General features: G+C 40.7%; 2 protein-coding genes across 2 annotated transcripts; both read left to right on the top strand.

Moving 5' to 3' along the window:
- The first annotated feature begins 3,885 nt into the window (after window positions 1-3,885).
- On the top strand, window positions 3,886-13,356 carry lbhl (LBH regulator of WNT signaling pathway, like). Its single transcript, XM_051958240.1, has 4 exons — window positions 3,886-4,332; window positions 8,122-8,194; window positions 8,512-8,812; window positions 12,246-13,356. The coding sequence occupies exons 2-4, from the start codon at window positions 8,126-8,128 to the stop codon at window positions 12,314-12,316; spliced, it is 441 nt and encodes a 146-aa protein (XP_051814200.1). The 5' UTR covers window positions 3,886-4,332; window positions 8,122-8,125; the 3' UTR covers window positions 12,317-13,356.
- A 2,834-nt stretch (window positions 13,357-16,190) lies between these two features.
- On the top strand, window positions 16,191-19,686 carry c5ar1 (complement C5a receptor 1). The gene is made up of 2 exons (XM_022190364.2): window positions 16,191-16,221; window positions 17,897-19,686. Exon 2 carries the CDS (start codon window positions 17,908-17,910, stop codon window positions 18,943-18,945), a length of 1,038 nt encoding a protein of 345 aa, XP_022046056.2. The 5' UTR covers window positions 16,191-16,221; window positions 17,897-17,907; the 3' UTR covers window positions 18,946-19,686.
- Window positions 19,687-19,779: the final 93 nt, after the last annotated feature.

Below are 19,779 nucleotides of genomic sequence, written 5' to 3'. Positions count from 1 at the left end.
TGCACCTGACTGCACTCTACACTTACGCCCACCTGGGGGAAAAGGAAATGATTGAAAAGGAGGGGAAAGGGAGAGACTCTGCGGCTGAATCCCAAACCGCCCCCTACACACTCCCCCTACACTGCCGAGTGTCACTCCAAAAGAAGTCACACTCGCAGCTGTGGAGGGCACTTTAATTGAAGGGGGAGGGTATAAATACGATCGTCAGGAATGGGACACCCTGTCGCCTCACCAGAAAACGGAAGACGTCATCGCCATGGTAACACAAAGACGCCTACTGTGCATGGCTGTAGCGCTGTGGCACAGGTTGCAGGCAATGATGTAGGGGCTACATTCTGCTTCAAATAATTTGAAATCATCCCACATGTTTTCCAGTCCTATTATCTGGCATTTCAAATCCAACAAATGAATGAATAAATGAATTCTGTCAGTTGTGTTCAAATTTTAAGGTGTCAGGGGGTGCACAATTAAATCAAACGTCAGCAGAGAAGAAGATTTGTTTCTTTTGTTTTATCTTTTTTCACCACTCTTTTTGTGATGTTCTGTTAGTGTGAAAAAGGCGTGGGAGAAATAATGCATGTTGTTTCCTCCTCCATTTCGACATTGCACTTCCTGAAAAAGTTGTCGAGAGTGAGCATTGATGCAGACTCGCTATTTAAGGGCTGAACAGTCCACTCTCCCTCCGCACTACGCGGTTTGGGATGGCCCTTAATATGGAGGACCCTCCGCGGGAACACGCAAACAGAGGGGTAGTGTGTAGGTATAGTGTGTAGGGGGCGGTTTGGGATTCAGCCTGCCACTGAGCAGTGTTGGAGGTGGAGGGCGTGACATTGAAACATGTGCTGACTCATGGGCCTTGAATAACAGTTACATGGAAGAGAACTTTAATGCTGTGCGATTTCTCAATATATCACCATAAGCTTCAGTAGTTTTATCACCATGGCAGCTCACACACTCATATTTTGTCATCAAATAATATGCTGAAGAACTTCTGCTGAAAGTTCATCAGGGTAGAAAGACAGAAAGTAGAACATTTCTGTGCAAAGATACAGAAACTGTGCATAGTGATATGATTTATGTTTTTTAGGTGTAATACAGAAAAAACAGTATATTCTCAAACATATTAGGAGAACTTGGGACACAGTGTGCAATGCAGTTAGATTGCATACATGCATGCCGATACTTCAAAATAATATAATGCCTGTCAAGTAAAATCCCATTACAAAGATAGAATAGAAAATCATTCAAAAGTGAATAACAATACTATGAATATTACTAACAGAGATTAGTAGCTGATTCTTTTGAGTGGTCGAGTGTTCCTGGCAGTAGCTGACAAATTATCTGGTTTGGATGCTTTGAAAAACTTTCCCCCCCCAAAGAAATCTGTGTGTTTAATGTCCTATAACTAATATAATCAATCAAACAGTCTAAGAGTTTTTGAGAATTTGACTAGCTCCAAAGTAAGTGTGTGGGATATCTATATGCAGGACACATTGCCATACATCTGCCACCATGTGGAACATCACCCTCCTTTGTACAGGAAAAACACACTGCAGCTACATGCAGCATACATAGACTAGACTGTCTTGTTGATCTGCCTTTACCCGTCTGTCCGCTAGCTGTTGTTTCATCATCTAATAACTCAGCTGCAGGCAGCAGCAGCTCACAGTTATCTGTGCAAGGTGGCATCAGAAAAGACTTCATAGATTCCAAGGGTTGCTCTTTTTGCTGAACATGGTTCTTTATGACTGTGGCTGTAAATGTTGGATTTCTGAAGGACGTTGGGACTGATCAGATGCCTCCATAATGGATGGATAAGAACATCCATCACACATTAACATCTAAAGTGCTCCAACCTTTTGCACAGTTCTGTACATTACAGTTGTGCAGCAAATTGTACAAGGACACTGTGATGTGCTGATGCAGAATATATAAATGTATTTCTGCAGACCATATTTAGGTAGACTATGCAGAATGTATGCACAATAGTGTTACATGCTGCACATGTAGAGCATAGTGGTCATTAAATTATAGAATGCTAGAAACGGAACAGTGCAGACACTACAAAAAAGACTTATTTTAATCTCATTGAAGAAAAAGCACAGGTTTAACTAATAACATAAGTGATGATTGCATTCTATTTAGCTGTACCAGTTAACAATGATACCCAAATACTGAACATGATGGCTTATTAGCAAGAGCTTGAACATTGTTTGACTGTTGCTTTTGTTGTCTTGTTGTTCTCTTAAAATCCCTCTCAGGGCATTGATTTACCTCTTAAAAATTATGTCTGTGTATCAAACTTTTCTATTTCCATGAAACCAATCCCTGCACAGATACTATGACACACCTCAGAAGGTAACAGGTATCACATTTTCTGTTTAACATTTAGGCCAATGTTAGAACAGTAATATGCAAAGGAGTCTGCAGAGACCCCTTATAGTCCGGAGTACAACTAAGGCTTGACTGGAAGACTTGAATGGAGCCACTGTTAATGTGATTAAGCCTACCAGTTCTGTTAGAACACATCATGGCAATATCTGTTTAACCAGCTGTAATGTGCATAAAATACTGTCTTAATATATATATTTTTGAAAAAATTCCATTTGTACAACTTACTGCCTTGATATTAATGTACATTTTATATTTTGTGTTAACCTCTTACTTCTATTGATGTGAATATCACTTGATTACCTGATTGGAAAAGTTTACTTGAAAATAATAAGGTCAAAATCCACATGTGATGTCAGACCACATCTTCCACTTTCTAAAAATGTGTTTCATTAGCTTGTGGCTAAAATACATCCTAAACTACATCAGTTCAAACTCAAAACAAACGGTGCAGAAAATGTTGTTTTTTGGCCATATTAAATAATATTAACTACAGTATGTTTGATGTCCAAACTTTGGAAATCACGGCATATCTTCTGCATCTCGTCAGCTCACTATATGACATTTCAGATCTCTAGAAATAATCATATACATTCTGGGGATTTTCCATAAAATGAGCGGAACAGCGCAGAACTGGTGAATCTTACAGATGTAGATAGCATAGTATATCTATACTGACAGACATTTTTAAAAGTTGTGTGCTTATGTGACCTGGTGGCTGTTAGGGGGTTAAATATTGCAATAGTTTCTCAACTGACATGGACTGCAGCTCAGAAACTCCATTAAGCAACTGATTTTGAATCTGAGCAACTGAAAAAGTCACATATTTCTAACACTTGAGTTATGAAAGAGAAGTACTGTCCTGCTCATGCAGAACAGGCTGATTACAGACAGATGTTCTCTTCTGTGAAAACAGCAGATTACGTGTCAGCCTCCCTCGTAGTTTTTCATTAGTTGAAAATTCATTCAGGTTCTGCAGAGGAAAGATGCCTTTCATGTTACACCGGCTCATTCCCTACCTTGTTCCACATATAGACTACTGACTTAGCCTACAGAGGGGATTACACACTGCTGTTAGCAGTACTGTCTGTTTAGCAATAGTTGCTGCCTGTTATATATATCCCCTCCCCTCCCCTGAGCCCTTGATCCCTGGGCTAATTCCATGAATCGTCCAAATCTAAATCCACTGATGGAGCAACAGCACACACATAGTTGGAAACAGAGAGAGAGAGAAATGATAGGCAAACAGATGGGATGAGCGAGATAGAATGAACCACAGTAATAAAAAGTGCAAAATTTCTCCATGTTCATCTTTTAAGCAGTTGTGCTCCTCTTGAGTTGATTTGGCATCCATCAACAGTGGAGCCATGTGCCATCTGTGTGCCCTTTATGTGTTTCTTTACAGATGCACCAACGACCCAGTGTGCCAACTCATCAGAGGGGACTGTCAAGCCCGGCTGACGTCACCCATCTAGCCTCTGTAATCGAAAGAGACGCTAATCCTGCTCCTCTCCAAAGCCCGGCAGTGGGGTGGGCTGGGACAGGGAGGGATATTGAGAGAGACATGAGGAAGGAAGTTGGAAACGGGAGATGAAGGAGCAAATGCTGACTGTGGCTGAGTAGAGGGACTCGGCACTGATTTGGACGAGAGACATCGAGTGCTGTCCTGGCTGATAAAGGAGGCCAGGCACACATCCACCTCCTGATCACCTGCAAAACTCCTGAGATCTCTGAGGGTGTTTAACCCTCCCCCCATCCAGGCTTCGCCCTGGAGGCCACAAACCTCAGTGAAGGCCCTGCAGAGGGGGAATGCTGTGGCAGCTGCTCACCTCCTGCTGCACCCCCGCTTGTGTCACCTGTACTCGCTGTGGAGGAGCCGAGCTTCACCACCGTGGAACTGTGCCAAGATGGAGAGGACATATGCTTGACAGCCACTGATGGGTAAGAGATGAAGTTTGTGTGTGTGAATGTGGGCTTTAGCAGACTGAATCCTTACGTTCTCCTTCAGGATCCTCATGACTTTTTCTGTGAGCTCACCTCAACAGACAAGAGTCACGAAGATAACCTCACGCAAAGTCGCACAGCAGGTTTCAGACAGAGAAAGCAAGAGTTTCCATCAAAATAGAAAGATGTAGGTGTAGCTGACCAGCTCATATTTACCACATCCTTTTCCTGAAGTAGCTGTTCTTAAGTTTTCGATCCTGGAGTTTACACAGTGATAAAACTGTAATGTCTAAACGTCTGTTTCTCAAGAGAAGTTTAAGAACTTGTCATCCATGTTGCAAAGTTGTGAGTGAAAGTTCATTTTTCACAATGGAAACAGAAGCTGGCAATCCGCCTCACTACATGGTCACAGCTGGTAGTTATTTCTCTTCATGTATATTATAGAAAAAGAGTGAAAAGAACAAAAAATGATTTAATTTGTTTTGTTTTCCACAGTCCTAACAAGAAGAATGATTTGTGGAGTGTCCTATAAAAGTTTTTATAGGTGCTAAATCTAATAAATTCTGAGAGGACTGTATGCATGGAATGAAACAGAAGCAAACTATTTAGACGTGATTTATTACAGACATAGTGAATTCAGTGATTTGATGATGTGATGTGTGTACATGCATTTATGTCGATTTTTTTTCTCTGGGTTTGCAATTTCTTTTTAGGTAATGACAGTAACATAGCATTAAGATTTTGCACTGAAGCCAACTGAGTAACAAGTAAACCTTCAGTGTCAATGCAAGCAGGAAATAAGACACCAAAGGCAAAAAGTAGCACATTACCTATAAAGAGGTTATCAGGCGTTGTATTTGCATGATGAGCCTAAGTGTAAGACTGAAAAGATTGAGATGAAGATTCCTGTATACAAAGCTATGTGTGAAGGTTAGAGAAAGAGAGACAAAAACAAAGACTATAAGACTATAAGATGTGACAAGTGATGTTTTTTTTTTTTTTGTTTTAGATGTTCTGAAGGCGTTGAGAGGTCACAGGTCCTTGGTAGGATGAACAAACTGCTTTAAGTCACGTATCAAATCCAAAACACAAATCTGGTGGTGCAAAATAGGAAATGTGAAACCATTAAGGACATCTGCAACATGTCCTCAGAGTTTCTTCACCCTGGTTTCATGCATTGCAAAACCCCAACATGTTGCAAAGTAACTTTGTGTGTCTTATCAGTTTACCAGGTATTTATCCCACCAATCATTTCTGAATGGACCAGAAAGTGGCCATTAAAATACAAAAGAAGATTCTATTTTGAGACAGTGATTAGCAAGTACTTTCTGTGATGGAAACAGGAAAAGAAATGTCTTACTTCATTTTGCACGGAAGTCTTTTCACAAATGTACCATTTAAGAAATGATAGTTCTTTATCACTATGGTTTCCTGCTGACGCTAATCTTAACCTTCTTGTGTACTCGTGTCAACACTTCAACACGATGACACACTTAAATGTAGCGATATTTGTCACTGAACATGTAGAATTCCGTCATTACAGAAATCTGCAGTGATGAAACACGGTTTATTTCACCAGTCAAATGCAGTGAACGCTGTGAAAACAATGACTGATTGTTGACTGAGCAGAAACGTGCAGGTGTTCAGAGCGAGTGTATATGAGGGGATTACACGCTGGTTAAGCTTCTTCATCATAATAGCTGCTGAAAGTTTCCATCCCAGGTGGCGCACAAACAGCTTAGCACAACACAGTTGTCAACAGCACAATATCAGAAATTGAACTGTAGGGCTGTGGACGCTCACAAGTGGGTCAAAAATGATAGCGCACCCCCCCAAAAAAAAAAAAAAAGCTGATCCTGTTTGGACGAGAACAGGGCGTCCTCATTTTGGCGGTTGTGCAAACTGGCTTTAGTGTTTCTTCGTTTGTCATATTATACAATGAACTTAAGCATGTCGTTAGGAATGATAAGTCTGAGATCTGTCACATGACGTCGATCTGGATCAAAAATCGGCTGAAATCAGTTCAGATGAATTTGATTTGAGGGAGAGGATTGGAGCAGGAGGAAGAAGACAAAGAGGCAGAGAGAAACTCGCTTGAACCAAACATTCTTCTTATATTCAGAGGGATTCAGAGGGAAGCATGTTCACAGACACAAGCCGTTTTGTATTATAAACGATTTGGAGATATTTTTCGACCATCTCTTGCTGCTGCAGATCTGAATGCTTGAGAGCCAGAGTCCATCTGACCTGTGACCTCCAGCACACCACGAACTCAGCTTGATCTACAGTTCATTGAAACTCAGACCCTTACATTGGCTGGTAGATGACCTCTATTGTGGCAGACATTCACACTGGCTTAAAACTAAAATGAAGAATGATCTTTTAAAGGGCTCAACGACTGTATCTTGGGAGAAAAATGTTGTCGACTCATTGTAAGGATGAATTTTTTGCACAGTGCTGCTGTAAGCGAATCACCAAAAATATTAGGATTCAACATAAGCTTAACATCAAATCATGCTGTGTTTATATCTCTATGTGTACTAGGCTAAGCACCATTATTATTTAGAAGGAATGAGCTGTATATTTGCATCTTTTCCATGGTGACATCCTTTTGTGTTCTCTTTTCAAAACAGGATGTAAGATAGGACTGGTGCTGCTCTTAGCAAATACCAAAAAGCCCCCAATAACATGGTCTAAAAACAGAAAGACGGGAGATTAGATCTGCCTTACAGCTGAAATTTCATTAAAGAGTAGGCAAGATTTAGCAGATTGTGTCATTACACCCGGCAACAAACCCTGATTGGTACTTATGCAGAGAGGACAGACACTGAGACAGAGTGAGAAAGCGAGAGAAGGAGCAGGAGGGAGGGATAAAAAGAGGATTCGCTCGGATCCCCAGTTCTTCTTAATCCCCTCGTCGGCTTTTCTGGAGACCATAAACAGATTGAAGTTGGATATAGAGACAGATTCGTGCATGTAACTGAAACAAGTGGACTTCAAACTGCATGTACATACACTAGTCTGATAAAGGTCATGAGAATATGGTTTCTTGTGAACAGAGAAAAGCAGTAACTGGTGTTTTTCTCACCCATCACAGCAGTCTGCGGCTGCTGAGGCTCGCTGCTCTGCGTAAGAGATGAGCAAGCCAAAACAGAGCATTTGTTCAGCCAGGCTCTCTGTCAGAAAATAAAATATGATGAGCGCCAAACTACATAATCCATTTTGGTATCAAACCCTGTTTGAGCTGTGCACTAATCTGTAGTGTTTGTGTGTGTTAGCAGACGCACACTCTTGCACATGGTCTCATAATTCACATGGATTGACCAGCTTTGGCCAGCGAGATGTAGGACAGGAAATCTCTGACCAATGAAAGGCCAGGCATGCTGGATATTGTGCTCCTACTGTAATTCAGCTGTGACTCTGTGGCATTCAGGGGCAATGATGATGTTTCATAGAAAACCGGATGAAGTGATTTCATCCAGTGTGGCTGAATGTCCAACTATGGGCCTCAGAGCTGTGGCAGACGTATAACAAGTCAGACAGACATATAGGATTTGTAGGGATTTTAATGAGGGTTCTAAAGACGGTTCATGTAAAGTAAAAGGGCTCTAAAGTCATACTACCAGAGTTCTGCCAAACATTTAGATTCCTGGAGCTTTACTGTGTTGGGTTGTTTTCTTAAATTTTTTTTAGAAGGTTTCTGCACAGACTCATTTAAAGATTTCCTCCAGGCTTCAGATTTCAAAGAGTTATTCTAGCCTTATAATGACTCTGTTTCATATGCAGAGGTATGGAGATGAGTGGCCAAGATCCAGACTGTGAAGACATGCAAAGGAAGGAGCAACGATTACCATTCCAGGTAGATTTAGTCATCACAAACCAGACTCTCTCAATTGATATCAACCTGAATTTGGTGAAGTTTAAGATAAAATGTCAATATTATTCTGTCTTTGTTCTGTTAAAGCAGGTTTGTCACACAATGCTAAACAGAAAAGACATGAATACTGATGAAAATATGGATTAAAAGAAAGACACTTTTCTGGTTACTGGTTAATATGATAAAATTAACTCAGAGTTTGATTTAAACAAACGTAGATTTATTGATTCTATTAAATTGAACTTTTTTCATTTCATTTTGAATTATCTGCTCTGTTCTCAACCCTCTTCTCCCTCCAGATCTTCCCAGACCCCGTTGAGGTGGTCCTGGGCCCAGAGACCTCTTTGAACAGCCTGGACCACGACCACGAGAAGGAGCGCCTGCCCTCCATCGTTGTGGAACCCACCGAGGTGAGCGAGGTGGAGAGCGGAGAGCTGCGCTGGCCTCCAGAGAACATGGACATGGACGAAGACGAGGAGGACCTGTTCTTGGAGCAGTGCATCCCCCCAGCCAACATTGCAGATTGGGGAGAGGAGGAGGAGGAGGAGGAAGAGGAGACGTCAGTTATACTGAACCCGCAGCAAGGCTTGACACTCATTGGTGAGTTGGACATGTTATCACACTCTCTAAGTTATATTTTCTCTATGAGATTTAAAAAGTAACCCATTTTAAACGTCTTGTTTCTCTGCTTGGATACGTTTAGTAGAATAGGTCATGTGTTTAAAAATACCTCAGATAAGCGGATGTAAGCAACACTTACAGAGAATCAAAAAATGTCGTTTGTGGGAAGCAGCTGCAGTAAATTATCACACAGAATCAGCAGTTTGTTTGTTGGCACTTCTCTTTACTTATGAAAGTGTGTGTGTGTGTGTGTGTGTGTGTGTGTGTGTGTGTGTGTGTGTGTGTGTGTGTGTGTGTGGGGGGGGGGGGGGGGGTGTGTGGGTGTGGGTGTGTTAAGATGACTGAGTGAGCAACCAACAGACTCATGTCAAGATTAGCCTCTTAAAAGGCTCAAAGGCAAAAATTTATATTGGCAGTCCTCATTAACCCCAAATATAAATCTTATTGTAATCAATTCCTCATGCGTCTGGAAACCAACCGGTGCTCCACTGAAAAATGATTAGTTGATTAATCAGTTACCTGATTGACAGAAAATGAATATGAGAGCCTTGATATAACAAAAATGTGGAAAATTGTTGCTAATTTTCTATCGACAACTCAAACATTTTGGGAACTTGATAAACAAAAGATAAAGTCGAGTGTTTCCTTGGTGTTAAGGTAATGTTGATGGATATATTTCAATAATTTATTTCATTTTGACACTGAACGATTTATTATTGATTACGTGATGATTGTGTGATGGTAAAAATATGAGTTTGCCGGAGGCTTTATGTGTGCAAATTATCCATAGAAACGACCAACACATTCTCACCCCAACTCCTCACATTTAGATACTTGTTCACATCCTAATTAAACACACTGGGAATCTCTTTTTAATTCGACATGCAGGCTGGTGCAATAAATAAAATGGGGGGCATTCAAGCAGGATGCTGGGGCTTTTTGTCTCATGTGAGACCATTATATTTTGACATTGCTGGAACATTATTTTGGCTTTTTTAGTGTCTTTGGGATTAGGTTTGGGAAATTAAACTACTTGGTTTAAAAGAAGATGATGTTTTGGGTTAAAATGCACCCTTTTAGTACACTAACAACGTGTTAGAAGCATTGTATCCAAGTACCTCTAAAATGTGAAGCCAATGCAGAAATGGATTAAACCTGCACTCTTTCTAATGAGGTAGGAGGACCAGTAGGAGGCGACTCTTCTGGTTGCAAAAGGTAGTGCAATCATTGAGAAAAGGACCCTTCTTCTCCCCTGATTTACTACTTCAGTAAACATTTTCCTGACATATTTATAGTCTCAATCCATAAAGTTACTTCAGCACAACAAGATGTTCATTTTGTCCATTTAGAGGGGAATAAGTTGCTATCTAACTTTGTGCATAGTGTCAGGTTCTCAGTGTGATCCTTGTCATGTCCACTTTTAAAATACCAAGATGGGTGAGGCATATTCCAAACTTGAAACTTAAAAAGGTGGTTCGCAAACTGATGGGTGACATCTTGACTACAATTCTATTTTTATATGCAGCCTATGGTTGGAAAGACAACTTCTGTCTTCTGCACGAACCTTCTCCTATATTTTCTTTGTTACCATAGCGATGAGTCCCGCCCCATCTAAAATATGATTCACTGACAGAAATAGAGCAAAACTGACAATGACACCAGCTGACAACAGTTCAGTGTAGTTAAATTTAATGTTTGTTGCAGATGTTGAGGCTGTATTAAACTCCTCAAAAGTGATGCATTCCAAGAAATTAGCTCAGTAAAAACAAAAACATAAAAACAGAAATTTTGACACAGTCTGTCTATAAGACAGAATATGAGGACTAAAAACTTGTTACAGCTAGTTGTTAATTTGTGGTGCAAAATTACAAACAAACTGTAAATGAACAAACTGAGTGGACGTAAACGAGTTACCAGACTCTATTCAATATGCAGGGTCTCTCTCAGTCTTTAAGAAAATACTAAAAACCCAGCTCTTCACTGAACACATTTGCACTTGACAGACTGCAAGAAAAAAAAATCCTATTACGTCTACTGCCACGGTATTATTCTGACTCTTGAACTTGTTCTGTGGCTCTTATCCAGGTTGTTTTCTCCTGACTAGATCCTTGCTTGTGTTGTATCTGCTCTCAGATGTACGTCGCTTTGGGTAAAAGCGTCTGCTAAAAGGAACTGTAGAATTGTAAAATTGTAAATCATAAGGAGCAAACCTGGTTTCTGGGCCCTCATTAAGGCGCTATATACATCTAATGTTCAATAACTGTGCAGGATTCTGGAAACCGACAAGTACTCCAGAGATGAAATGACTATCTGCTTGACAGAAAATGAATATGACAGTCTTGATAAGCTGAAGGTCTGTGGTTCCTGGGCAGTTGCCTTTTTTGCCCAGTTGCTAATCCCAGTTGCTAATCCAGCTTTGCTCAGACTGCATGCTGCTGAGAAACTGCTCTTACATGGCTGCTACAAACCAAACAACCAGCAAAGTCACACAGAGTTACGATAAATGGGATTTATTAACCACATGCAGTAGTAATACACCAGCTACCTCTATCAAGGCTGCTTGGGAAACATACGTCTAAAGCTAACAAACTGAGAAAACACATAATCAATACATATCTTACAGAATTCCCAAATCTGTCTTGGCTTTATAACAAACTCTCTTGTAATTTTACAAAACAAGAGAGAGAAGAATCAAAAAGGATTCTCTGATCTAATGTGTTCAATATTACATGTGCCAGAAACCTACTCTGGAGCTATATTTATATGTAAAGTTTACTGAATATACAAGCTGAAGGCTGTATTGTGCTAGCCTAGCCGCGCTAGACAACCCACGGCAACGAATTTAATTCTCTACCAGGGTGGGTCTAGTTACCCTCCATAAGGCTCGAGGTTGGATGCTCCTAAAACTGGCCGGACGAATCACCATGAAGTGTAGAGCCAGAAGGCGGGCGTAACTAAGTGACGACAGAGGCGCGGCGATTCTGACAGAAACAACCGGAAACAACTAGCCTAGCCGTGCTAGACAACCCACGGCAATGAATTTAATTCTCTGCCAGGGTCGACAACAAAAACGACAACAGTCGTTGAGCTCCATTAGCACCGACTCTGAATAATCTTTCTGTTAACATGTCTGTAATATACTTGAGCTTCACCCATTGACTATAAATAAGGCTTCACCGAACTACCGCATCCTCTGATTTCCGGCGCTCTTGGAGCCTATTCGTTTCGCTGATTGGTTGTATACCTACCCAATTGCTGCAGAGTGATTTGATAGACAACCTTTTAACCCGCTTCCCTCCCTGTCGAGCGTGCCTAGACCCTTGTGTCTTTAGAGCATGAGTCTAGCGCGGCTAGGCTAGTAGCAGTGCAGCATTTAATGTCAGAATAAACACTGTGTCATTTCCTTCTGCAGACCTCCAGTCAGACGCATTTAGAGACGACACTCCTACACTTCCACCAAGCAGTGCTCCAGCCTTCAATTGATGTTACCTCTGAGAACTCTGATGACCCAGTGAAGAAACATCCTGACGTGAACTAGAGCAACAACCACAAAACATTGCACAGAGGGAAATGCAACAAAATATGTTTAAAATGATCCACAGCTCAATGCCAACAGGAACATTTATGTTCTGATTTAGATCTGTGAGCACGAATAGAGTTATACATGGGAACAAACACAATCTCAGAAAACACAGAATCCAGCCTGTTGACGTTGAAATAATTAAGCGACATCTTGCTTTTTTAAAACCTTTTAGAGAACATTTCGCTGACATTGTGACTTTGTGTTTCATTTCCCTTGTTATTTCCTAAATTGGAACATCTTAGTGAGTTTAAAAACAGGACATCCCTGCCACAGCAATAACTTTGTTTTCTTTGGTTCTTCATCTGTGTGTCTAATACAGAAAGCGGCCTGTACCTTAAAGAACATCTTCCTCATCGTTTTCACCTCACAGGTGACTTTTCAGGACGTTCACCTGGTTCTACCTTCAGTATGTAGCAGTTATTACGTTGCTGTAAAATGTGTTTTCTGGACCGACATGCTGTTTTTTCTCTGACGTCACTTGAGCATAGTAAGCTGTGATTTAAAATGAAGAAAAAAGAGAAACTTCCCTCTCTGGCCAAAGTCAGTGCTGACATTTTTCGATCTAAATTCGTCAGTGAAGCAGCTGCGTCACACATCACATGTCTGTAAGAGACTGACAAATGATGACTAATGTTGGCATCTTTAACATCAGCATTTTAACCGCAGGATTGCAAACATCATGGGCGAGAGGCAGATTTATTTTCTTTTTTGGAGAAGATTGGACATTCAGTTTGTCATACATGACGACACAAACGGGAAGGCAGCTCCTGTTGGTCTACATTACAGCACCTGTAGATGCCACTGAGAACTGTAGCGGTTTAATAGTACTGTCGTGTGTGTAGTCTCACTTGTGAATAACTTGTATATACGGAAAAGTTGTTGTGTCACAGCAAAAAGGATTATTATGAACTTGACAATAAAGTATTTTGTCCCCCGAATACATCATTTTTTGTTCTTTGGTTGCTGACAGTTCTTGTCATTTTATTATCATTTAGGAAATACACCTTAAGAATTGCTTTTGCTTTAAACCACAACCTTTTGTTCAGTATTTTACTCGATACATTCTTTCATACTTTCATATACCTATAATGTTCTTTGGGAAGGTGTAACTGACATTGAGTTTAAAGTTGACCATAAAAGGTGCTACTGTATTTTCTGATGTTTTATGTGGAAGTGAAAGAAACAAAAAAAAGCACAGAATCACCGCTTTCTCAGAGAGAAGTACAAGAAAAGAGGGATGTATACAATAATGGACGAATAGATGCAGCTAGAATACTATAAAATGATAAATTAAAACTAAAATTGTACATTTAATTAAAAAAAAGCTGGACTTAGGGAAGGTGGTATTTTCCAAATTCCAATGCTTCCTTTACATGAAGTGAGAGTAATAAAATACACTAAAAAGAAGCACATTTTGACTCGGCTTGTTATAAACAATAACATATTTATGAGGATTTATGATCAGATAGCATGTGACATTTGTGGCCATTATTTTGTCCTTTTGTAGTATCCATATGTTTGCTGTATTTATACAAATTCTCATTAACCCTAGAACACTAACGTTAAAATAAGTAACACCATCACTAACGTTGGGTATATTTTACCCGATATAATATCCTGGATAAAATACAGCTTTCATCAATTTATGTAAAAGTACAACACTGTATGCCAAATTGTAGTACTCTTCTTTAATTTCAAAACATGCAATATCACATAAATTAAAAAAAAAAAGGTACCATGGCGGACCCTTTAAAAAGACAGCAAAATTATTGAAAAAACAGGTAATCCTGAATGATAAATTTCAGAACAAAAAAAAAAATGGAGCTGGAAACTTGCTCTTCGGTCCACCCATTTCGAGGACATGTGAGCCTTGTCTGGTGAAGGCACAGTCTTCTTGCATCATTGACAACTGTGGGAGAGAGAGACAAAAAATGGCATTTTTTGAGAGGGAAAAAATGACCAAATTTTTTTGACTATATGAATTTCCTTAGAAATTACCATTAAGTGATGTTTATTCATAGCCATTATACTAATTAAGGATTACATGCAAATTCTGGGATAACTCTTAACTTACCTTATGCCTTACATGCAGTTGGTACAGGCAGGGTAGTAATGGCGAGGACACACTGGTCGACGGCAGACATGACACCTGTGTCGTGTCTTGCTGTCCGAGCCTGTGGGACAGTCAGCACACCTCACTAAGGGACCTCCGCTTTCTGCTGCCACTGGTCCAACCTCACCCGCAGGAGTGCCAGGTGTAGGGATGTCGCACACGCTGCAGATGAGGATTTTGAGCTGACGTGACAGACTTGAAGTGGGGAGCCTCTGCTCTGCCCATGGCTTGATGAGTGCCATTGCCAAAGCCTGCATATACTGCCTCCTCTTCATTTGTGTGTCACCTCTCTTCATGGCATTCTCCTTGTGAATGATCCATGAGTTTATCACACCAGCATTCATCATGCCATATAGCACACACAGTGGCCACCTCTTGGTTTTTCTTCCACAGCCGTATTGAGCACACATCTGGTCGAGAGTATCAACACCTCCCTTCGTTTGGTTGTAAAATTCCATCACTTCAGGCTTGTGAGTGGGTCCAATACTTGGTTGTGTGTGCATGGATGACAAGAGTAGGACAAGCTTCTTTTTTGAAGCGTCGTCACGGAAGAAGGACACCAAAGTTAGGTCTTTGGTGAAAAGAAAAGTACTGGAGTCTGGTATGCGATTTTCTTTATCTTTCATCACATGTGGGATCTCTCTTTTGTTTGCTTTCATCGTCCCCACAAGGGTCATGCCACAGTTCTCCAGCAGGTCGATCGCCAGTGGCACATGTGAACCAATTATCAGTGGTCACATTCCTGTTTGTCTGGTGATATTGCTTGGTCAGCTGCTTGGTGAAATAATGGCCAAGACTTTGAGTACACTGTGGTTGTGTCACCTGCTTCCCGAGATATAAATGTAAATAAATAAATAGATATAAATTAACATTAGCTACATGTCACTCACTTGTTAGCATGCCAGAGTAACCAAGCCTGTGACAGGATGACAGCTGTGGATGAAATGGGGCAGAGAATGTGGCTGGCCTGAATGTGGTTTCCCTTGAAAAGTGCAAAGAGCGCCTGATTTAAACACACAAACACTAACGTCGGGTAAATTCCACCCGTAAAATATGTTACTCTCTATCACTAAAGTCGGGTGAAAATCACCCGAACGCATGCCTCTTGAAAAAAACATAGATGGGAGGAGGGAAACAAACATACAATTAATAACATCAGTGAGCAGCCTGAAGCTACCCAAGGACCCATGAAACTCAGACAATGGCAACACAATGAAAATCACATGACAAGAATTGTGTGGGTGAAAATCACCCGACGTTAGTGTTCTAGGGTTAAAGGCATGAGGTGTATTGCACCGTTGCCACTGTATTGGTGACTATTAAAGTTACAATAAATGCTCAAGGCAAATGACATTGTTAACTGTTATAGTCTTTATCATTTATGAGATATAACTCTGCAAATTTTACTGTGAAAGTGGTCAAATACTTTTGCTAATTTTGCGTTCGTAAGCACATTGAATTCCAGCTTAAACTCATACATAGACAATTTGTGGTCGAGAACTTGTGTGTGTGTGTGTGTGTGTGTGTGTGTGTGTGTGTGTGTGTGTGTGTGTGTGTGTGTGTGTGTGTGTGTGTGTGTGTGTGTGCGTGTGTGTGTGTGTCATGTGGGATGTGGGTATAAAACACTCCAAAAAGCGGACCAGCTGTATAACTTCCTTCTACAAGTGAGAGTGCAACATCAACCACATAACGGTAAGTTCAAATATTACGAAGATCTAATCTTAAGTCGTACGTTTTATGAAAGATAACTTTGGTATGCTTGGCTAAATTGCATTTTTTTTGTTTTACTAATACAATATAAAAATGCAGCTCTTCTACCTGAAACATTTGTCTCCCATATGTTTGATCAGTCACACTTTACAAATCGTAAGCCTAAAGTAACACATAACTAATACGTGAATAATGAGGATTTAAATTGTTCCTGATGATTATAAAATGACTAAATCATGATCACTTTGTGTGATTAGCTCACACTTTACAGATCATCAGTTAGGGCATGTTCATCAAATCAGCTGAATTTCAGCAACACAGACCCATGTATTTACTTGAGCTTTCTGGGTGCAGGATTTACACCAGAACTATCTCATCATCTGATTTTGACTGCACTCTGTTTTACTTTTCTGTTTTACTTTCATTCCTCGGCTGAGGAATGCCTGTTATCTTCATGTGAACGCCGAGAAGGACAAATGCAACGATAACTTTGCCTGTTTTGCCTTGTTTGATTTTTGGTCAGACCTCTGAACAGAGCCCTGGTGTATGAGTTCTTCCCTTTTAGCTGAAATATTCACTCTGCATTTCTAATATGCTTTGATTCTATTATGACTCATCCAGATTTCCACAACTGAACCTGGTTTAATGGAAATATTTAGTAATGATAAAAAAGATCGAACTGATCTGAGATGCAAACATTCAAGTAATAAAACTAATACATACACACAGTTGCATAAATATACTTTCACAATATGTAAATAGAATCCATCTCACTTGATCACTTATTAATTTCCATATGAAATAACTAGGAATGAACACTCCTTAAGCAATCGTCTACTAAGTTTAGCTACACTAACAATCTTTGGTGCTGTAGTAGAAACAAGGTCGATATTCAGAAATGAAAGTATTTCTTTTTGTGGACTTTAACAGAAATGGAAGCTTCAGTAGAAAATAATACATATTTTCAACACCCTGACAAGTAATTCAAGTGAACTATTTTCATGATTTTATTACATACATGGTTGTAAGATAAAAAAAAGCTAACATACTGTTTTTTTACAAAACTTTTAAGGCTCAGACATTGTTGTTTTGTCGGGTTGACGCAATAATGACAGACAAATTTAATTTTGTATGCAGTTTCAGTGCAAATTTCAGCATGAGTTGATTAAAAACTCTACTGAAGCTGAGATAACTTCATAACATTTGCTTGATCACTTTTTTCATGTTGAGCTGAAAATGAAAAAAATACTTAATTCCCATAACTTCATGTGGTTTCTTGACTGAACATAATTTCATTGGAAGCTTTCATTACTCAGAAAGACTAATGCAAATTGTTGTTTGTTTCTTTTTTTAACCCCCAAGATTATTTTTAGGATTGTGAAAATCCAAATAGAATAAAAACCAAACCTTGTTGTACAGGATGTCGGAAAGTTTACAGGAGTCCTATATGAAGAGGTGAAAACCTTATAGAACTTTGTGACTGGGGTAAACTCATTCCTGTATTAAATCATCATGAATCATGCATTTGTCGTTAAGCATTACTATAGTAATTTTTACCATTATTGTTGGATCTATAACGTTGTACCTCTATGGGCTGTTTAATTTTAATTTAAGCATGGTGGTGGCATTATAATAACTCTCTGTTTTACATCTACAGCTTAAGGAACAATGGAAGACTACTACTATGAGGACTTTAACTCCACTGACTATGAATTCAACTTCACTGGGATTCCAGACTTTTCAATTCCCAAAATTCAACCGATCCAGATAGCGGCTCTGGTCTTCTACGGCCTGGTGGTGCTGCTGGGTGTCCCAGGAAATGCCCTGGTGGTGTGGGTGACGGGGTTCTGCATGCCCCGCTCTGTCACCTCGCTCTGGTTTCTGAACCTGGCCCTGGCGGACCTCCTGTGCTGCCTTTCCATCCCCCTCCTCATGGTCCCTCTGGTCCATGACGACCACTGGCACTTTGGCCCGCTGGCCTGCACGCTGGTCAAAGGCCTCTTCTACCTGGTGATGTACTGCAGCATCCTGCAGCTGGTTCTGATCAGCATAGACCGCTTGATGCTGGTCAACAGACCCGTCTGGTGTCAGAACCACAGGCGACCTCGCATGGCTGCCTTTGGATGCGTCGCTGTGTGGATCCTGGCCCTGATTGGCAGCGTCCCCCAGTTTGTTTACGCCACGGAGATCCACGCAGGCATAGACAAGCGAGAGTGTGTGATGGCCTACACTATACAGAGCGTCTGGCCTGTCAGTTCCTTCCGCTTCCTCATGGGGTTCATCTTCCCTTTCCTGGTGATCTTGGTGTGTCATTTGGTGGTGTACAGCAGGGCCGAGAAAGGGCTGACTCGGGGTCGCACCCGGTCCAAGCGCACACTGAGGGTGATCATCGCTGTGGTGCTCAGCTTCTTCCTGTGCTGGCTCCCTCTGCACATCGTGGACTTCCTCATACTGATCACCCCTCGGCATTCCCCTCACAGGCCTAAACTTTACCTGGCACACGTCATAGCGCTGTGCCTGGCCTATTTCAACAGCTGTCTCAACCCCCTGCTGTATGTGTGTCTGGGAAAGGGCTTCAAGGACAGCATGAACCGCTCCCTGCGCAACATCCTGCACTTCATCAGCGAGGACCCGAATACCAGGATGACCGTCACCAACACAGACACCAAAAGCACCAGCAATGGGAAGGAGATGACTAAAGTCTGACTGTCATCAGATGCGTCATTTTCAAATTTATGGATGAGATTTAGCAATAAAGACTGTGATTCAGGAGTAATTGCACTGGGCTGTGCTTTCACCATGAAATACGTGTTTGGACTTTATGATGTGACACAGATGTTGGCCAAATTAAAGTCTGTATTAGGCTGGACACACCAGCACTGCTGTTATCTGAGCTATTCATGAGCTATAAGGATTTTTGCTGTGGTAGCTGGATGACATGTAACCGGGGCAACTACAGGATTGCAAATCAGGAACTGTTGCTCAGTGTTTCTGTGAATATTCATGTTTCATGCAAGACTCAGCACTTCTGTTTTTCCATAACCTCAGGGTGTTTCTAAGTGTTTTTGTTATTACACAAGAGGAAAAAGTCTTACTTTCTGTCAGTCTTAAATCAAGATTTTTATTATTACATGTTTTTAGTTACTGTTTTAGAGTATTTAGCTCTTGTAATATACTCGCATTTAATGATTTAATGTAACAGCCATTTCACCAAAGGGACACCAGAAAAACTGTATCAGTTCTTTCTATACACCACAAGAGGGAGACACACCTTGAAACTCTGATGCTCAGTGGCTCTAAAGATGGTGGGCGACTTGGCTAAGACTCCTTGTTTCATGGAATGTGACACAGAAAAGCAGAAGACACAGCCAAGAAGACATTTCATGCATGTAGGTTTGTCAAATACATGCAACCTGGGCAAATATGCCACTGAACATGCCCAGAAAATGTAAACTCATAGTCATTTATTGCTACTTACTGAATGAATTTGTGTTAATGCATTATGCTATACTAGTCAGTGTACCCGGAGAGCTAAGACAC

The sequence above is a fragment of the Acanthochromis polyacanthus genome, chromosome 13 (assembly GCF_021347895.1).
Source record: "Acanthochromis polyacanthus isolate Apoly-LR-REF ecotype Palm Island chromosome 13, KAUST_Apoly_ChrSc, whole genome shotgun sequence".
Taxonomy (NCBI): Eukaryota; Metazoa; Chordata; class Actinopteri; family Pomacentridae; genus Acanthochromis; species Acanthochromis polyacanthus.
This window is presented reverse-complemented; position numbering and strand designations above follow the sequence as displayed.

Bases quoted from the DNA above. Each gene is read 5' to 3' on its own strand.
- lbhl (XM_051958240.1), top strand. From the start codon at position 8,126: ATGGAGATGAGTGGCCAAGATCCAGACTGTGAAGACATGCAAAGGAAG. The intron at 8,195-8,511 runs GTAGATTTAGTC...TTCTCCCTCCAG, and splicing joins AGCAACGATTACCATTCCAG to ATCTTCCCAGACCCCGTTGA. The intron at 8,813-12,245 runs GTGAGTTGGACA...TTCCTTCTGCAG, and splicing joins GCAAGGCTTGACACTCATTG to ACCTCCAGTCAGACGCATTT.
- c5ar1 (XM_022190364.2), top strand. From the start codon at position 17,908: ATGGAAGACTACTACTATGAGGACTTTAACTCCACTGACTATGAATTC.